The following is a 20,664-nucleotide window of genomic DNA, read 5'->3' as shown; positions in this document are numbered from 1 at the left end:
AAGGACTGCACAAAACACTATATAGGACAAACAGGAAGACAGCTAACAATCCGCATCCACGAAAATCAGCTAGCCACAAAACGACACGACCAGCTATCTCTAGTAGCCATACACTCAGACAACCAGCAACATGAATTTGACTGGGAAAACACCACTATCATAGGACAAGCCAGACAGAGAACAGCCAGAGAATTCCTAGAAGCATGGCATTCATCCCCAAACTCCATCAATAGACACATTGACCTGGACACCATATACAAACCACTACAGCTGAAACTGACACCCGGAAACAGCAAGAACATCCATCAACAGACACATCGACCTGGACCCCAGATACAAATCACTGCAGCTGAAACTGACACCTGGAAGCGGCAAGAACAAACCAATATAAATACCGGAAGAAACATCAAAGCAGCGCTTCACACGAGGCTCCCACCGCACTGATGATGTTCCCTAGCCAGGGAACGAAACGTTTGCAGCAAAAACTTCCAGCTCGGCGAGCAGAACCACAACATAATACTAGATAACATCAGTGAGCCTCCGGATGGAGCACTGGTGGTGTGGCCCGCTTTCTATTTACGAAATAAGGTTTCCTTTTTACCTCGTATGGTGATGAAATGTTTGAAATCAAACCTACAAACAGAACCTCAACCTGAACTAAAACTCTTCTCACAACTCGCTAATTTAAAGGATATTTCAAGATATAATGAAGGTACATTTTAATAAGAGAAATTGAGTGGAGGACGCTCCATGTTTTATTTTGTTTCAAGGGTGTGACTTGAGCAGTGCCTTTTTGGAGTGGCTGCTTTTGCTCCCTGACCCCCCTCTCCATCTCACCTGCCTAATTTCCACCCCACCAACTTCTGGCTTGCCCCTATAACCCTGCAACTCAAAGTTGCTGTCATTCTTAGTTTCTTCCTGTATCTTGCTGCATATTTCCAAAGCTCTAATTGAAGAGATGTGAAGAGGGCAGTGATAAGTTGGGGCAGGAGCTGTACTCGGGGAGCATGAGAGGCAGTGAATGGGAGGATCAGGGGAACACAAAGTGGTAAGCAGCTGATGTGAGGTGCAGGAGGTAATTTGAACAGTTAGCATATTTCTTAAGAATTTTTTAAAAAGTTTAGGTATGTAGTGAGTTTTAAATGTGAAGTACTTAAACTTGCAGGATATAATGGTTAATGTTTTATTTTTTCCCTAAGAGAGTGGTCCTACAGAACCTTTACTAAAGCTTTCACATTAGTTTTTGAAAAATCCAATTTGCTTAATGTTTTGCTTGAAGTTGCACTTTTCAAGATTGCAACTAGAATGCAGTGGAAACTTGATTTATCCGAACGTGATGGGTGGGCACTATTTTGGTCAATTAAATGCCTTTCCTCCGGAGCTTGGAGTTTTAAAGTCTGCCCCCTATTCGGGAGACTGCTGCAGCGCACTGCGTATGGGTCACTACCCCAGAAACCAGGTCCAACCCTGCCTGCCCTCCAGCACAATGCGGGCAAGCCCCTGGCCCCTCTCCGGGGCATCCAGACTGCACACCAACAACAAGACTGTTGCTGCTGCTTTTGTGGGATAAGTCTCCAAATATAGAGCGCACACACACTTTGACAGGTTCCATTTTTGCCTTGCACCGGATAATGTTGGAGAGACCATTCCTGGGAAGTGGGGTAGATTGAGGTTAGAGTACACCCCTCTGATGAACTCCAGGGAAAGTGTGGGGAGAGAGAGGGCGCGAGGTCAGTCATTTGTAGACGGTGCCTGTTTGATCACTGTAAACAAAAGACTCGATCACTGCTGGAAAACGCGCCTTTGATATAACGTTTCTATCGGCACCTTGATCTCCTTTGGATAATCCAATTTTCAGATAATCAAGTTTCCTCTGTATTATGTCTAAAAGTAGGGTGCTGTTCTTTGGTTTTAGCATCTGATCTTAATCAGGACAGTGGCTTCTGAAACCATGTGGGTAAATTTGGGTGACATCCTACAGTGTGCACAAACCATTCCATTGAATGGTATTAGAGATGTTTCTGTGATGTGATAATGCCATATCAAATGTCAAGCGTTTGAGTTTAGAAAATAGTATAAAGCTTAACTAACAAATTAGACATCTCTTTCTCACTGCGTTATCTTGGGTTTTGCCTGTTTAACTGCATTACTTGTAGTTAATAATTGATCTCTTTCCTAGTAAGTTGTGCTGAATCTGTACTTTTTCACCCTGCCACTGTCTGTTCTATTTTAATATTTAAAGAATTGATTGACAGGTGACCTCTAGATTTTATTTTGAAAATTCTTAGTTACTGTGAAATTCAGTTTTCGGATATTACCAAGAATTTATTTATGCACAATTTTGTTAAAAAATCTTTCTGAGCTTGAGTCATGTACACCATTCTCCTGGTGTTTATTCCCATGGAGCTTTCAGTTTCCATGATATTGTGACCGTTAGCTGACTGGCATAGTTGAACGTTTGTGCAGCAAATGTATAAATGCAGAGATTTATGGCAATCATTCCAGCACTGATCTTCAAAGTTTGTAATCTGGAATACAAAAAGCAAGTGTCTGCAATGCAGTGATAGGGCGGGGTGAAGAGTGGTTGGTGGGAGGGAGTTCAAAACATAGTGTGTGTCCCTTCAGCTTCTAGACAAATACTTCTGTCCATCGAATTTGAAAATATACAGTGTCTAGTATAACTGATCTATGGTAGCTACATAAACCTATTCAGTTCCATATTCCATAAAACTAATTAGGACAGGCACTGCTCATGAATTCAATTTAAGTAATAGGAGCTCAGCTCATCAAGAGGGTATAGTTTAAAGGTTTTGGGAGGAAGAAAGGAGAAATGGGTTGTATCCCCAGGAGGGAAAGGCAGCAACTTGATTCAGAAGAATTCAGGTGATCAGATATTTAGTATTGTCCATTGTGTGAATGTCCACTGTGCTGTCATCTTTCAAAAATCGTGTCTAGGGAATTGTTTTACCTGCCTCTTAGTATTTATGTAGCCGTGAAACAGTAGAAGATTGTGTTACTGTGGTGCCAACCATGCTTTAAGTGAGTTTTTAGTTGCTTTTCTTGTGCATTGAACCCTCATGAAGTGACGATTATCAGTCTTACGGCCAGAGCACTCCAATTGTTTTCTGAATGAAGCTTAAAACCTGTTTGTTTACATCTGTGAATCTTGTGCAGCAAGGGTTGTATGCAGAGGAAGAACTTTATTCACAACCTTTTATAAAAGTTGTTTGAAGACAATGATGTAACATGAAGTCTTCGTTATTTCAATAGTTCAATGTGATGCTGGCTGTGTAGGAAAGTGAACATTGGTGATGTGTGGCCTTGTCCCTTTATACAGCTTCAAATAATTGGTCTACAATTCCTGGTTGTATTTTTGATTGAATACAATTTTGAGCTCTAGAATAAATTCTGCCTTTTGAAAATGGTACATAATTTTGCAGATGACCTTTGGAAAATATTAAGGTGAAATGGTAAATCTGATTTGGGACACATACTTTGCATGTTTTGTACTTTGAAAGAGCATGCAAGTCTGTGTACTGCAAGAGCGATTTGGTGCGCTCTCCAGATTCCAGGAGTTTTCTGTTCAGCCTTCCCTTCATCCAGTATAATTTGGTATTTGTGTATTCAAACAATCCTGCACCTCAGCACTTAGACTAGTGTTAACGGCATAACCTTCCACATGAAGCTCCATCATTTCACTATTTCTAAAATTAGTCTGGTATGACATATTTTTGGAGGTGATGAAGTTCTTTAAATTACTGACAATTTCACTATATTGATGTATCCTGTTCTTTTCTTGGAAACTTGGACTATTCCTTTCCTTATGAGAGAAATTGCATTATCTAACAGGAAGCTCTGCCACTTGTATCTTTCAAAGTTTAAAATCATACAGCAGCAGGTTATAGTGCAGGTTTATTTGGAAGCACCAGTTTTCAGTGTGCTACTCCACCTCCTTCAGGTGGTGGTTGAGTATAGGACTGTAAGATACCGAATTTATAGCAAAAGTTGTCCGTGTTATGCAACGATATATTGAAAAAGACCTGGATTGTTTAAATCTCTCATCTTTTAGAGTGACCATATTGGTTTAAGTTTTTTCATTTTAAATCCGAGAACTTTTTAAAAAAATGGTTTAATTCTCAAGTGAACTTCACAAGAGGGATCGATGTGAGACGGGTACAGCAGAGAACAGAAGTGAGTCAAACAGTCAGGGCAGGTAGGGACAAGATAGGACTAATCAATTAAACTTCATTTATTTTGATGCAAAGGACCTAACAGGGAAGGCAGGTGAACTCAGGGCATGGTTAGGAACATGGGACAGGGATATCATAGCAATTATAGAAATGTGGCTCAGGGGTGGACAGGACTGGCAGTTGAATGTTCCAGGATACAAATGCTATAGGAAAGATAGAAAGGGAGGCAAGAGAGGAGGGGGAGTGGCATTTTTGATTAGGGATAGTATTACTGCTGTGCTGAGGGAGGATATTTCCGGAAATACATCCAGGGAAGTTATTTGGATGAAACGGAGAAATAAGAAAGGGCTGATCACCTTATTGGGATTGTATTATAGATCCCCCAATAGTCAGGGGGAAATTGAGAAACAAACTTGTAAGGAGATCTCAGCTATCTGTAAGAATAATAGGGTAGTTATGGTGGGGGATTTTAACTTTTCAAACATCGACTGGGACTGCCATAGTCTTAAAGGTTTAGATGGAGAGGAATTTCTTAAGTGTGTGCAAGACAATTTTCTGATTCAGTATGTGGATGTACCAACTAGAGAAGGTGCAAAACTTTACCTACTCTTGGGAAATAAGACAGGGCAGGTGAGGAGAATCCAAAGGGTTTTTACAAATATATTAAGGACAAAAGGGTAACTAGGGAGAGAATAGGGCTCTTCAAAGATTAGCAAGGCAGAAAATGGGGGAGATACTAAATGAATATTTTGCATCAGTATTTACTGTGGAAAAGGATATGGAAGATATAGACTGTAGGGAAGTAGATGGTGACATCTTGCAAAATGTCCAGATTTCAGAGGAGGAAGTGCTAGATGTCTTGAAACGATTAGAAGTGGATAAATCCCCAGGACCTGATCAGGTGTATCTGAGAACTCTGTGGGAAGCTAGAGAAATGATTGGTGGGCCTCTTGTTGAGATATTTGTTTCATCGATGGTCACAGGTGAGGTGCCAGAAGACTGGAAGTTGGCAAACGTGGTGCCGCTGTTTAAGAAGGGCAGTAAAGACAAGACAGGGAACAATAGACCGGTGAGCCTGACCTGGGTGGTAGTCAAGTTGTTGGAGGGAATCCTGAGGGACAGGATGTACATGTATTTGGAAAGGCAAGGACTGATTTGGGATAGTCAATATGGCTTTGTGCGTGGGAAATCATGTCTCACAAACTTGATTCAGTTTTTTGAAGACGTAACAAAGATGATTGAGGGCAGAGCAGTAGATGTGATCTATGTGGACTTCAGTAAGGCGTTCAACAAGGACCCCATGGGAGACTGATTAGCAAGGTTAGAACTCATGGAATACAGGGAGAACTAACCATTTGGATACAGAACTTGTTCAAAGGTAGAAGACAGAGGATGATAATGGAGGGTTGTTTTTCAGACTGGAGGCCTGTTACCAGTGGAATGCTACAAGGATCGGTGCTGGGCCCTCTACTTTTTGTCATTTACATAAATGATTTGGATGCGAGCATAAGAGGTACAGTAAGTAAGTTTGCAGATGACACCAAAATTGGAGGTGTAGTGGGCAGCGAAGAGGGTTACCTCGGATTACAACAGGATCTGGACCAGATAGGCCAATGGGCTGAGGAGTGGCAGATGGAGTTTAATTCAGATAAATGGGAGCTACTGCATTTTGGGAAAGCAAATCTGAGCAGGACTTATACACTTAATGGTAAGGTCCGAGAGAATGTTGCTGGAGTGCAGGTTCCTAGCTCCTTGAAAGTGGAGTCGCAGGTAGGTAGGATAGTGAAGGCGGCGTTTGGTATGCTTTCCTTTTATTGGCCAGAGTATTGAGTACAGGAGTTGGGCGGTCATGTTGTGGCTGTACAGGACATTGGTTAGGCCACTGTTGGATTATTGTGTGCAATTCTGGTCTCCTTCCTGTCGAGAAGAATTGTGAAACTTGAAAGGGTTCAGAAAATATTTACAAGGATGTTGCCAGGGTTGGAGGATCTGAGCTACAGGGAGAGGCTGAACAGGCTGCAGCTGTTTTTCCTGGAGCGTCGGAGGCTGAGGGGTGACCTGAAAGAGCTTTACAAAATTATGGGGCATAGATAGGATAAATAGACTAAGTCTTTTCCCTGGGGTCGGGAAGTCCAGAACTGAAGGGCAAAGGCTTAGGGCGAGAGGGGAAAGATATAAAAGAGACCTAAGGGGCAACTGTTTCAGGCAGATGGTGGTACGTGTATGGAATGAGCTGCCAGAGGATGTGGTGGAGGCTGGTACAATTGCAACATTTAAGAGGCATTTGGATGAGTATATGAATAGGAAGGGTTTGGAGGGATATGGGCTGGGTGCTGGCAGGTGGGGCTAGATTGGATTGGGATATTTGGTTAGCATTGATGGGTTGGACTGGAAGGTCTGTTGCCATGCTGTACATCTCTATGATTCTTATAGGTGTTATGTCAGTGAAGGTGTGAGATGAATATCCACCTCTCTCTGCCCCGATGTTCTGACCGATTCTATTTCTAAAAAAAGGGATTTACAGAATCTTCCATGTTTTCATGCAGTTTTTGAGCAAAATAAAATGTTATTCTGCAAGTACAAATTCACCCCACAAACGTGTATAAAGGATATAAGTCTGTGAGGTGGCAAGGGGGGTCTGTATGTATGAGCATATGAGAGAGCTGGTGTATCAGAGCGGGTCTGAGAATATGGGTCTGTTGGTGTGAGTTGTGTAAGGTCACCTGTAGTGTGACATGAACCCAAGGTCCTGGATGAGGCCATCCCCATGAGTTCATGTCACACTACAGGTGACCCCACTGCACTACACATGCGCTCCCACGTACACAAGTACACGTGCACACACTCCTATAGATCCATACACTCCCGCAGACCCTCTCATATATAAGCGCGCTCTCGTTTACATACACTCAACCATGCACGCGCAAAATCAGATTTATACCCCTTTACACACAACGCACATGCACCCGCTCTCACAGACGCTCGTCCCCACTCTCTCAAAAACTGCATGAATCCGTGTGATTCTGTAAATTCCTCTTTTAGAAATCAAATCAGTCTGAACATTGGGGCACAGTCAGGCAAACTTTAACCTCATCTTCAATGCATTACCTGAGCTGACATGGCACCTATTGTTCAAGTTCACTTGAGAATGTCACTTTAAAATAGTTCTAGGATTTACATATGAAAGAACTGAAACCAACATGGTCATTCTAAAAGATGAGAGACTTAACAAACTATCCATGCCTTTGTCAGTATGTCATTTCAGTTGCATCACACTGTCAAACTTTTGCTATAAATTCTGTGTCTTACGATCTCATAATCTCCTACCACCTGATGAAGGAGTAACACTTCAAAAACTAATGTTTCCAAATAAACCTTTGGACTATAACCAGGTGATGAGATTTTTAACCTTGTACACCCCAGTCCAACATCAGCTCCCCTAAATCATGTATCTTTCAAGGATTTGTGTGTTCATATTAGCCAGATTGAGACCCCCACCTGTCCATTTCTGATTATCAGTGTTCATTAACAAAGTGGATGTTCAATAAGCTGTTCGTACAACAGGTGCTAACTGAATTTTTTTCCCCTCCGTTAAGTGCCAGAACCAACCAAGACCAGTCAAAGCCAGCCTCAGCCTGCCAACCCCAACAGCGGCACTTCCACAACTACCAGCAACAATAGCAATGCCAAGCGTGTCCCAGCCAACACTCAGCAGCAAGCCTTGTCTCGTTATCCACCTCGTGAAGTACCGCCGCGCTTTAGACACCAGGAACAAAAGCAACTGCTGAAAAGAGGCCAGCAACTACCATCAGCAGCTGGGACCACAACACCAGTACTCACCAATTTGTCTGGAGGCAGTGCTGTAACTCTACACCCAGTAACCAACGGGCAGCTGCAATACAGCAGCAAAACTCAGACAGGTAACCAATTTTGCATAATTCCATGCACCAAGAAGTAACTTTGACACTTCAATTTTTGATAATCAATTACTATATTGCAGTAACTAATTGGTTGGCAGAGCTGCCTAACAGCATCAGGGACCCAGTTCAATTTCCATCTTTGGGTGACTGTTCAAACTCCACACAGACATTCTCCCCGTGTCTGTATGGACTTCCTCAATGCTCTGTTTTCCTCCCACAGTCCAAAGATGTGCAGGTTAGGTGGATTGGCCATGGGAACTGAATGGTTACAAGGATAGAGTAGCGGGTGGGTCTGGGTAGGATGCTCTTCGGAGGGTTGGTGTGGACTTGATGGGCCTAATGGCCTATTTCTGTACTGTAGAGATTCTACGAATCTTATGATTCTAAATTTGCTTGTATGATTGTACTTTGTTTTAACATTCAGGCTAGCCTGTCACTGCACTGCGAATGATGCCAGTGACTAGAACATTGCATTTAAATAAGAGCTTCAGTTCAGAATTTCAGGAAAGGGTCAATTAACTGTGAATGTCAATGTTCAACTTTTTGAATGTTTTGGATTGAATTTGCATTCCTGTCTTCACATAGAAACCCTTGTTAGCTGGATCTGTGGCTGCCACTATAGTTACTCCTACAAAAGTAATTATGTTTTCTGTTAATGCAATTCACCTGCAGAGACAAGTTTGTAATGCATATTAACGTTTGGTTGAGTGCATAAAATTGGACCTTCTGCAGATATATCCTGAAGGTTGAGGTTTCTTCTCTGGCATAGCACACGAGTATCAATATATTTACTACTGTGTATTCTACTTTATTATTACATTCTCATACTCCTGAGCCAGAGAATGTAATATTCAAAGAGCATATAGCACAGAAACAGACCCTTTGGTCCAACCAGTTCATGATCCCAAACTAAACTAGTCCCACCTGCCTGCGTTTCTTATACATGTGCTTATTAAATGTATTTTAACTGTAGTAACTGTACCCGCATCCACCACTTCCGCTAGAGGTTCATCCTTCACACGAAGCACTCTGTTTTAAAAAAAATTGCACCTCATGTCTTTTTAAAATCTTTCTCTTTTCACCTTAAAAAAAAATGCCCACTAATCTTGAAATCCCCCACTCTAGGAAAAAGACACATCTCGTTCATGTTATCTCTACCCCTCATTATTTTCTAAACCTCAAAGATCACTTCTCAACCTCCTCTGCTTCAGTGAAAAAAGTCCCAGACTATCCAGCCTCTCCTTATAACTCAAGACCTCTAGTTCTGGCAACATCCTGGTAAATCTCTTCTGAACCCACTCTGGCTTAATTATATCCTCCCTATAACAGGGCAACGAAAACTTCATGCATTACCAGAAAAGGCCTCACCAACATCCTGTGTAGCCTCAACATAACATCCCAACTCCTGTAATCAAAGATCTGAGGAATGAAGGCAACCATGCTAAATCATCCTATCTATGTGATACAAATTTCAATGAGTTGTACATCTGAGCCCCTTTAGTCTCTGTTCTACAACACTGCCCAACACCCTACTTTTAATTGTGTAAGTCCTGAACTTGTTTGTTTGACCAAAATGCAATGCTTCATATTTATCCAAATTAAACTCCATTTGCCACTGTTCAGCCCATTGACCCAATTGATCAAGATCTCTTTGTAATCACTGTCCACTAGTGTCATTCACAAACTTACTAACCATGCTTTATATATTCTCATCTAAAGCATTTATATAAATGACAAACAAAAGTGGACTCAACACTGATCTCTGTAGAACATTGCTGGTCACAATCCCCCAGTCTGGAAAAACAATCCTTCACTATCCCACTGTCTTCTGCCATTAAGCTAATTTTGTGACCAATTGGCAAGCTGACCCGGAATCCCATGTGATCTAACATTACTAATTAGTCTACCATGTGAAACCTTGCCAAAGGCTTTACTAAAGTCCAAGTAAACAATGTCTACCGCACTGCTCTTGACAATCATCTTGGTTACTTCCTTGAAAAATGCAATCAAAGTTTGAGACTCCTGATTTCCCTGGCACAAAACCATGGAATTGTATTATATACTTCCCAATAGTTGGAGGGAAATTGAACAGCTGTATAGAAAGATCTCAGATGTGTGTAAGAATAATAAGGTTGTAATAGGTGATTTTAATTTTCCAAACATTGACTTGGGACGATGATAGTCTTTAAAAGTTTGCAGAGTGTAGACTTTGATAAGAGGAAATTTTCTTACATGTTTAATAGTGTGTAGGTGTTCCTACTAGTGAAGGAGCAAATCTTGACCTCATCTTCAGTAATGAGACCGGGCAAGTGACTGAAGTGACAGTAGGGGAATACTTTGGAAACACTTCTTGTCCAGGCTGGTTAACACAAATGTATATACCTTTACAAAAATGCAAAATTTCTCAGCCTTTGAAACAGTTTTTAATGAATTCGTTCTGATTGTGGGAGTGGTTAGCACTGCTGCCTCACAGCATCAGGGTCCTGGGTTTGATTCCAGCCTTCAGCGACTTTGTGGAGTTTGCACATTCTCCCTGTGTTTCCTCTGGGTGCTCTGGTATCCCCCCCCAAATCCGAAGATGTGCAGGTTAGATGCATTAGTCAGGGGTAAATGTGGAGTAATAGATTAGGGGAATGGCTTGGGTGGGTTACTCTTTGGAGGGTTGGTGTGAACTTTTTGGGCCAAATGGTCTGTTTCCACACTATAGGGATTCAATGATTTTAACTGCTTGTAATGATAGCTGTCATATGTCCCTTTTTTTCATATTTCAGGAGTGTTCTTTAATAACCTCCTAGTAACTCCTTTTCTGAGTTTTATTGATGTTTTAATGAATGGTTAATTACAGTCTTATATAAGTGAAATCATAAATTGATTGCATCGTGAAAAGAGGCACAGTTGATCTGTGCCAGATCTCTGCAAGTGAAACTTAGCTAGTTTAACTCATCTGCACTTTGCTTGTAAACCTGTAGAATTTCCCCTTTTAGTGATGTTCAACTCCCTTTTGTAAAATCTTGACTGTAGATTTTGAGAGAAGACCTATACAACTGTACATCAGCACGAGCCATATATTTCAGTGCTTAAAGTTTTCCTGTTTCTCTTTTAGGTCAGTTCTATGAGAATTGCAATTGTCCACATGTAGCTATGTGTGCATATCCAGCCAGCCAATGGTTTTTAGTTAATGAATTTTTGAGAGTTCATAATATAATTGGCACTTTCCTCACTCAACCCTTGATGACAGCTTAACTTGCATATTGAGAACTTGTGTATGCTTGACATTTTTCATCTTTGGAAAAGGTACAGTAGATCAGATTGGGGAAAGCATCTTCCATACTTGGCACAACAATAGGTAGCCATCTTCCAGACCAACGTGCTCCCTTTATTGCATTTAAGAGTTAATGAGAGAGATGATTAACCATGGAGTGGTGCAGTATCTTGAAATAGAAAGTGATGACGCAGATGTTGGAGATCAGAATCAAAAAGTGTGGCACTGGCAAAGCACAGCTGATCAGGCAGCATCCAAGGAGCAGGAGAGTTGACGTTTGAAGCATGAGCTCTTCATCAGGAATGTGTGTAAGGGGGCGGTGGTCACATGGCAAGGGATCTGGCAGATAAATGGGAGGGGGTAAGGCTGGGAAGGTGATCGGTAGATGAAGATGGGGTTGATGGTGATAGGTTGGAGTGGAGGGTGAAGCAGATAGCTGGGAAGGAAGATGGACAGGTAGGACAGTTAAAGAGAGCGGTGCTGAGTTTGAGGGTTGGATCTGCGAAGGAGAAACTGGTGAAATCGGCATTGATTCTACGTGGTTGGAGGGTCCCAAGGCAGAAGATGAGGTGGTGTTCTTCCAGTCGTTGGGTGGCTCGGATTTGTTGGTGGATGTGGCCCCGGACTTGTATGTTCTTGGCGGAGTGAGTGGGAGGGGGAGTTGGTGTTCAGCCACAGGGCAGTGGGGTGGTTTGGTGCATGCCCTGGAGATGTTCTTTGAAATGTTCTGCAAGTTGGCATCCTGCCTTCCCAGTGTAGAGGAGACCACATCAAAAGCAACGGACACAGTAGATTAGGTGTTTGGAGGTATCGAAAAATCTCTGCTGGATGTGGAAGCTGCCAAAGGATCCTTCCACATCAACGTCAACTCCCCCTCCCACTCCACCAAGGGCATGCAAATCCTGGGCCCCCTCCACTGCCAAATCCTAGCCACCCGATGACTGGAGGAAGAACACCATCTTCCACCTTGGGACCGTTCAACCACGGGATCAATGTCAATTTCACCAGCTGCTTCATCTCCCCTCCCCCACCTTTATCCCAGGTCCAACCCTCCAACTTGATATCAACCTCCTGTGTATCTTCCTTCCCACCTTTCTGCTCCTCCCTTCACTGCAACCTATCGCCAACACCCCCACCTTGATCTACCTATCGTAATCTCAACTATCTTCTCCCTCAGCCTTACCTCCTCCCAATTATCTCTCAGTACCCTTAGCTGTACCCCTACCCAATTCTCACCACTCCCATCATATTCCTGGTGAAGAGTTTATACTTAAAATGCCAACTTTCCTGCTCCTCAGATGCAGGTGGATCAGATGCCACATTTTTTGACTGCCTCTTGAGGGGTCTGTTAAATTTCTCATTACTGAATTTACAAGCAGAATACATTATATTTGTGTTACCTTCGTCATAATTCAAGGTGTTGACTAAAACATATTATTACTTTTCATTACTATGTTCATTATGCTATTATATTAGCCCCTGTCATTTTGAGACTTTGGCTGACTGTACACTTGAAGAGTGAATTACCTTACACTTAGACTATGACTTGGTGCAAGAGAATTAAAAGTACAGGTGGTAAAGAACTTATGATGTACAGATACGAAATATAATAACAGGAGTAGGTTATTACTTATGTCAAAAAAGGCCAATATTCATTCAGCAATGTCCCACAAACGATAATTAGGCAAATGACTAGTTCATCTGTGGGTTTTATTTTCAGGTGTTAGCTGAAGGATGAGTGCAGGCCTGGATATTTGTTTGTCATAATGACTTGGGATCTGTTGCTTTCACATGAAGATAAAATTACTTCACTTTTGCAACCTTTTAAGTAGCCAGTTAATTCCAGTAGCAGGCAAACCTGGCTCTATAGCTCACCATCCATTTCACTTGCTTAAACAATGTGCAGAGGTCTGTCACAATCCACTTCCCCTTCATTTTGTTTTGGTTTTTCTTTCCAACACTGAAGTTTAGTTTTATCAGAGCCCTGTTTTTGAATCATGTCTGATTCTTGTGATTTGAGCTGCCTTTGGTAAGTTTATTCCCAGTAGAAATTATTGCAATTGAGTGCTGTTAAATGATTTTCTTTTTGCAATCTAATACTGTTCGCAGCCACTAACCAGTGCACTGTCCTGGACTGCTTCAGATTAGAAAAAACACACCATTAGAACGGAGGGTGACTAATAAACTCCTGGTTAAAGTTTGGAAGTTTGTTTTGTTTTAATTTTGATGAGAGAGCATTCAGTTTTACTCTTTGATCAAGAGTGAGCTGAGAATGTATTGAACCTTGACACCTTTTATGGTTCTCTTGCTTTTTCTTAGGCATGCCTCCCATTCGGGATTTGGTCAGCCACTCCCCTAACCAGTCAGGTGACTAAAGCTTTATATTTTCTCTCCCTTTTTCCTTCTGTCTCCCTCTCCATTCCCTTCCTTTCTGTCACTAAGTGTGGCTTGATTATGTACTTAAAAAGAGGATTGTGGGAGTGATTGCTTTCATGATACCTGCTGGGTGTGCTTGTAGTTGTTGACTGGGATGTTGTTTGGATTCAACCAGCTTGCTTTGCTTCCTGGTGTACCTGTTGTATTTTACATTTGGTAGTGTTGCATGTTTTTCAAAAGTGTCTTTTCATTTGTGGCTCAGGCATAATATATTATGATTTTCCTATTGTACATACACCTAGTGAGTAATTGTAGACTTTAGACAGACCAGCTTGCCAGGGGTCCTCTACGCATCTGCAAAGGAGTAACATTTAAACTGTTTATAAAACTGTTATCTGCATTGAATGGCCAATTTAAACAGAGTATTGCGAAGTTTTATTTTATGCTAATATTGTAAAACCTCGCTGTTAAATGATAAACTTATTTTTAAAACATTTTGAGGAGCTCTGTCTTGTGTATTTTTTTAATGGAAAAATCACTGTGCTCTTTAGAATTACACGCAGTGGCATGTTATAGCATGGTAGGAATCTCTCAAATTTACATCACTATTCATATTCATCTCTGGATACCTCCAGTTACTTTAACCTTGAGGTTGCGATCTACAGTTCATCCACCAATAGGGAATTAGCAATAACATGCTTTTCAGGACTTCCTGCAGAATGAAGGGAGTTACAGCAGAGTGGAATACATGTACACGTCAGTGTTTGTTATCCAGACATCATGCACAGATTGGTAGGTGGCTTCAGCTTGAACATGAAGTTCCACTACATTGTTTAGAAGAAACTGAGCAATCTCATGGCTACCAGATCCTCTTTTTGAAGTTGATGTGAACTTTGTGAAATTGGAAAAGTTTTAGTTTATGACTTAACTTCCATCTTGAAGATGTTTAAGACTTCATGCCCATTTTGAGGTAAGTATGTAATATTTAGTCTCCTTTTACATGCAATCCTTGAGGCCAATGTATATTCTTTCTGAAATCACAATTCCAGATTGTTTCTTCCAGAAACAAACAATGGAAAGCCTCAGCTTTCTTCATTCCCTGTGAGAAATCTTTTGTTTTTTAAAAGGAGAACCACAAAATGTTTGAACTGCATGATACCTGAGGGTTGTGGTTCTGATTAACCATTTTTCCAGTGACCACTGTTTTCCTCGAATTCTATAATTTAGTCACTGCTGGTCCACTGTAATAATTCATGTCTGCAGATGAAATAGAGCTAAGAGTTGAGAATGTAAAACATTTTCAAGAATATTTCAATTGGTTTAGTGATTGGTCAAGAATATGGCAGGTATAATATAATGTGAATAAATGAGGATATGCAGTAGAAAGAACAGATGTGCCGAATGTTGCTTTAATAGGAGTTTAGAAAGTTAGGTGTGCAATGGGACTTGGGTGTCCTTGTCAATAAATCGTTAAAGGCTAACATGCAGGAGCAGCAAGTGTTAGGAAATCCTCACTTTTATTGCAACAAGATTTCAGAGTACAGGCCTGTTTAAGCCTTTAATCATGTAGGGACTTAGGTCAACCACATTTGGTGTACTTACGGTTTTGGTCTCTGTCTTGGGAAAATATTATCGTCATATACCTGTCATCTCTAAATGTATGTGATCGACTGGTTGATCAAAGTCTCTGACGGTCCATCTCACTGTTGGTTTGGCATGCACACATCAATTATCATGCTGTACATTACTTCCATTTCCAGAAATCATGCAGTAAAAGAGAAGTGCATGCCCTGAACAGGCTTTACCAGCTTGTTATATTGTATTTCAGTTTTGAACAAGTGGACAACCTTGCAGGATAAAATAAGCTTTGACGTAACAAAGTAAAGAAATACTAGAAGCTGATGTCAAAAACATCTATCACAGTACTAAAAACCTAGGCTGTTCAACCTGTGTTCCCCATGTGGATTCTGAGCAAAAACAGATCTCCTTTGACTGTTCTCTGTAGGCCTGCTGCTCAATAGGTCCATGCAGGTGAGGACAAAATGCAGAGAATGTAGCTGCAATCCCACATCCAATGTTGAAGCGATGGAAGCTGACCAGGAGCCATAGATAAAAGTCTCAACCACAAATGTGATCTCCTGTCCCTCACCACTTGAAAGCAGCCAGCAGCATTCTGGATGTTCCAGACACCTCATTGTAGTGACCAGAGCCAAATTATTGTTAAGTTAAAAGAGGAACTTGGAATGGCACCATGATGATGTGCAGTAAGTTAAAGGATCGTTTTCCCTTGAATGACATGCATTGGCCAAAGAAAGTCAGTGAGCTGAAGACCCTTTTGAAAGCTGTCCTCTGACAAAGCACATTTCTTCCAGTGTGGTGAATCAATTAAAGAAGCAATGACTAAGGCCACTGACTCTTCAAAGACTTTAAGACCAAAGATGAAATAATGGGAATCCAAAGTATGCCATTGATGCTTAAGAGATGGTCAGGCGAGACGAATATTTGTCTGAAGACACCTTTCAGTAGCAGCTAGATTTGAAGGACTGTGAATGCTACTCCAGCTTGATAAATCCATTAATGTGAACCGCAGAGCTCAGCTGTTTTTGTGTGCGTTGTTTTAAGGGCACAACCACTAAGGATTTTCTCACCCTTTAGCTCCTTAAAGAGAGAATCAGAGAAACTGACATTGACTACAAATTCAAAAGATACATGTTTGAAAAATATTCTAATCGAGAAACTATTTGCCATTATAACTGCTGCACCACTCGCCATGTTTGGCACAAATATGGACTTTGTTGCACTTTACAGAAATGGTCCTAATATTCCTCCTTTTGGCAATTACCAATATATAATCTACCACAGGCATTACCAAGTAAAGCTGTGGACTTTGCTCAACTAATTAAATTTCAGATTGTGAACTTGATATAAGCTAGAATGCTCCAGCACTTTGTTTAAATTCTTACTCGACAAACTCTGCCTATAGTGAACCAATCCTCCATGCTGATCTGAGGTGGTTAAGTTGAAGGAAGGTCATAGTCATAGAGATGTATAACACAGAAACAGACCCTTCAGTCTAATTTGTCCATGCCGACCAGATATCCTAAATTAATCTAGTCCCATTTGCTTGCACTTCCCATATTCCTCTAAACCCTTCCTATTCATATACCCATCCAGATGCCTTTTAAATGTTGTCATTTCATCTGGCAGCTCATTCCATACATGCACCATTCTCTGCGTGAAAAAGTTGCCCCTTAGGTCTCTTTTATATTTTTTTCCCCCCCTCATCCTAAACCTATGCCCTCTCGTTCTGGACTCTCCAGGGAAAAGACTGTGTCTATTTATCCTATCCATGCCCCTCATGATTTTATAAACCTCTGTAAGGTCACCCCTTAGCCTTTGATGCTCCAGGGAAAACAGCCCAACCTATTCAGCCTCTCCCTGTAGCTCAAATCCTCCAACCCTGGCAACATCCTTGTAAATCTTTTCTGAACCCTTTTCAAGTTTCATAACATCTTTCTGATAGAAAGGGGACCAGAATTGCACGCAGTATTCAAACAGTGGTCTTGCAAGTGTTCTGTACAGCTGCAACATGATCTCTCAACTCCTGTTCTCAATACTCTGACCAATAAAGGAAAGCTTGCAAAACGCTGCCTTCACTATCCTATCTTCTTGCAACTCTACTTTCAAGAACTGTGAACTTGTAACTCCAAGGTTTCTTTGTTCAGCAGCACTCCCTCGGACCTTACCGTTAAGTGATTAAGTCCTGCTCTGATTTGTCTGACCAAAATGCATTACCCCTCATTTATCTAAATTAAACTCCATCTGCCATTCCTCAGCCCATTGGCACTTCATGTCAAGATCCTGTTGTGCTCTGAGGTAACCTTCACTGGTCCACTACACCACCAATTTTGGTGTCATCTGCAATCTTACTAGCTAATCTCCTGCTAAAAGTTTTTTTTTTAGAACTGGTGCCTAAAATTGTTACTTTCCCTTAAATCAAGGAATGAAATGTGTTGTGAGATGATGTGTGGTTGCTCGACTGAGTTCCTTACAGAGGTAACCTCAAAAACAAACAAGTTGAACTGTAAACTGCGACTAAAGGACGGTGACCTTAATGCCTGTGCTGCTCTGAATGCATTAAAGATGAAACTGGGTCTGTGGTCCTCCCTGCTTAAAAAAAAAATGCCGGAATCCTTCATGAGTCTGGAGAAAATACTAGGAAGAAAGTCAAAAACAGTGATAAGTGGTTCCATCTAGAAAACTTTGCACACCTGTGGAAGTTAGCAAAGAGTTCATTCGGTGATTTCAAGAATTAGATAGGACATTGGGTTGGCTACTACATTCCATCAAATGTTCCATTTACAAAACACGAGTTGATATGGATTGATATGCGAAATGATTTTGAGCTGAATGTCAGTCGGATCAAGGAATATGGATTTTTAAGGACTTGTAAACAAAAATATCCATTTCTATCCTCCTCTGCTTTTAAAGCTTACTTATGGTGTTGTAGAACAGAGACCCAAGAGTTCAGGTGCATAATTCTTTGAAGTTTGCGTCACAGATTTGGGCGGTTAAGAAGGCGTTAAGCATACTTGTCTTCATTGCTCAGTCCTTTTGAGTATAGGTGTTGGGATGTTATGTTAAGGTTGTACAAGTCATTGGTTAGGCTTCTTCTGGAGTACTCTATGTAGATTTGCTCATTCTGTTATAGGAAGGATACTGTTAAGCTGGGGAGGGGTCAGAAGAGATTTACTAGGACGTTGCCAGGACTGCAGCTTTTTAGTTGAAGAGGCTGGATAGGTTGAGACTATTTTCAGTGGAGCATAAGAGATTGAGGGGTGACCTTGTAGTGCTTTATAAAATCATGTAAGGTAGAGACAAGGAGAACGACAGGTGTCTTTTCCTGAGAATTGGGGATTTTAAGACTAGGGGCATATTTTTAAGATGAGAGGAGAGATTTGAAAACAACATGGGGGCAGTTTTTTTTGTGATTTGAGTGTAGAATGAATTTCCAGAGGAAATGGTGAATGCGGGCACAGCTAAAGCTGTCCAAAGACATTTGGATAAGTACATGAATAAGAAATGTTTGAAGGCATGTGGGCCAAATGAATGCACGCGGGGCTAGTTCAGTTTGGGATTATGATTGGCATAGGTTGGACTGAAGGGTTTGTTTCTGTACGACTATGACTGTACTTTGAGTCCACAAACTTCTGAGCTTCGTCCGGAGGCTCTCTGAAGATGTTACATAGTATGGTGACAAAATGTCTGAAAATGAACCTTCCAGCTTGGCGAGCAAGCCTATATCCAGAACCTCAACCTGAGCTAAAAGTCTTCTCAAAACTTGCTTCTGGAAGATGGGATATTTTCAAATGAAGATAATCGGATTCGAGTATTGCATCTGCTCAGATACCCATTTGATGGACTGTATATGACTTGCTCAAACTGCAACCCTGACATCAAGGTACGAGCTGTGATCATGTGTCGTCACAAGTGTCGCACTGAGACTTAGTGAATGGAGGACAAAATGTATAATGCTAATACTTTGTTTTTAATGTTCTTGCATTAAATGTATGGATTGTGATCTGCTGGTTCATAGCAAGGCTTGGTCTTAATGCTGATTTAGGTTAGCAATGATCAGCCTGCTCTAACAAGCAAGAGTGAAATTTTTTAGCATTTCTTTATTTCTGTAACATTTCTGCTTTAACACTTCACGATAAACATCTGTGTGGAAAGTGTATTTGATTTAGGTCTTTTTGTGTAAAGCTTGGGCAATTTAATGGCAGACTTGAATGGAGTTGAACAGTTGTATGTTTGCTTATGGAATCTCATCTGTCTACAAACAGCACAAGCTTGACTATGCAACTGATTCACTTCATTCAATGAGCATTCACATTTTGTCATCATGATAGCTTGGGTGTTCTCAAAGAAAACTCATCCAAACATCACTTGAAAAGGCAGCAAAGTTTCTTAATATTTTGTGACATCAATGGGAGAGGAGTCTGAATACTGTTGGTTATTTTGGACTGAAGCACACAGCACGGTGGCACAGTGGTTAGCACTGCTGCCTCACCGCGCCAGACACCCGGGTTCAATTCCCGCCTCAGGCGACTGTGTGGAGTTTGCACATTCTCCCCGTGTCTGCCCCTAGTGTTAGGTAAGGAGTAAATGTACGGGTATGAGTGGGTTGCGTTTCAGCAGGTCGGTGTGGACTTGTTGGGCCGAAGGGCCTGTTTCCACACTGTAAGTAATCTAATCTAATCACACTACCTTATGAAAATGCAAGATGCAGAGGTTTTCAAGTTTCATTACTTAGGTTTTGTGGCTGAAAGAAGATAAAGGTAGAAATAAATTAGCAAGAATACTATGAGATACATTTAAAATGTTCCAATGTTTCCAGTTAGCTGTGATGTGTACATTGTTTTGTGAATCACCATCGGTAGCCTGTCTTGCTCTGGCTGACATCAATACAGTAGAAAGGAATCCTGAAATGCCAGCTGTCTTGTAAAATTGTCAAGTTATGCAATCCTATTAGGATATTCTACAACAATTGTGAATAATGTACAGTATGTGGAAAGTTCTGCAAGATTCTCCCATTAGAATAGCAGTGTATGTTTTTTAATTTTTAGTGAGATACTGGGTTCTGTTGTTGTCACTCTCCTTCTCTATCTTTCTCTTTCCTCTGCCTGACAGCCCTCCAAGTTGAATTTCTGTCTCTACATGTTCTGCTATATTTTAGATTTACTGGTTATTTAACTTGGAAGAGAAAAATATTTCTTTCGCATGTTCTGGCAGAAAATCCTGGCTGGTGTTCTGGAAGATGTTGGGAATTGCTTGCAGCTCATTCTGATTCTTGTTTACTCTTCGTCAAGGTAGCTGATTCAAGGCAAAATCCAGCATAAATGGAGGAATGGATTCA

At 41.2% G+C, this 20,664-nt stretch overlaps 1 protein-coding gene across 8 annotated transcripts in view; it reads left to right on the top strand.

The window, feature by feature from the left end:
- LOC132825456 (trinucleotide repeat-containing gene 6A protein-like) overlaps positions 1-20,664 on the top strand; it is a 190,518-nt gene that overhangs the window by 81,848 nt on the left and 88,006 nt on the right. For 5 of the 8 annotated variants that reach the window (XM_060840743.1, XM_060840746.1, XM_060840742.1 and 2 more), the window contains exons 5-6: positions 7,787-8,110; positions 13,692-13,739. In XM_060840743.1, coding sequence (XP_060696726.1) covers positions 7,787-8,110; positions 13,692-13,739 — 372 coding nt within the window. The remainder of the gene's footprint in view (positions 1-7,786; positions 8,111-13,691; positions 13,740-20,664) is intronic. The other 3 variants (XM_060840748.1, XM_060840747.1, XM_060840741.1) reach the window with 1 other exon arrangement.

This window comes from Hemiscyllium ocellatum, chromosome 20 (assembly GCF_020745735.1).
Source record: "Hemiscyllium ocellatum isolate sHemOce1 chromosome 20, sHemOce1.pat.X.cur, whole genome shotgun sequence".
NCBI lineage: Eukaryota > Metazoa > Chordata > Chondrichthyes > Orectolobiformes > Hemiscylliidae > Hemiscyllium > Hemiscyllium ocellatum.
Note: the sequence above shows the minus strand (reverse complement) of the source record. Positions and strands in the feature narration are given on the sequence as shown.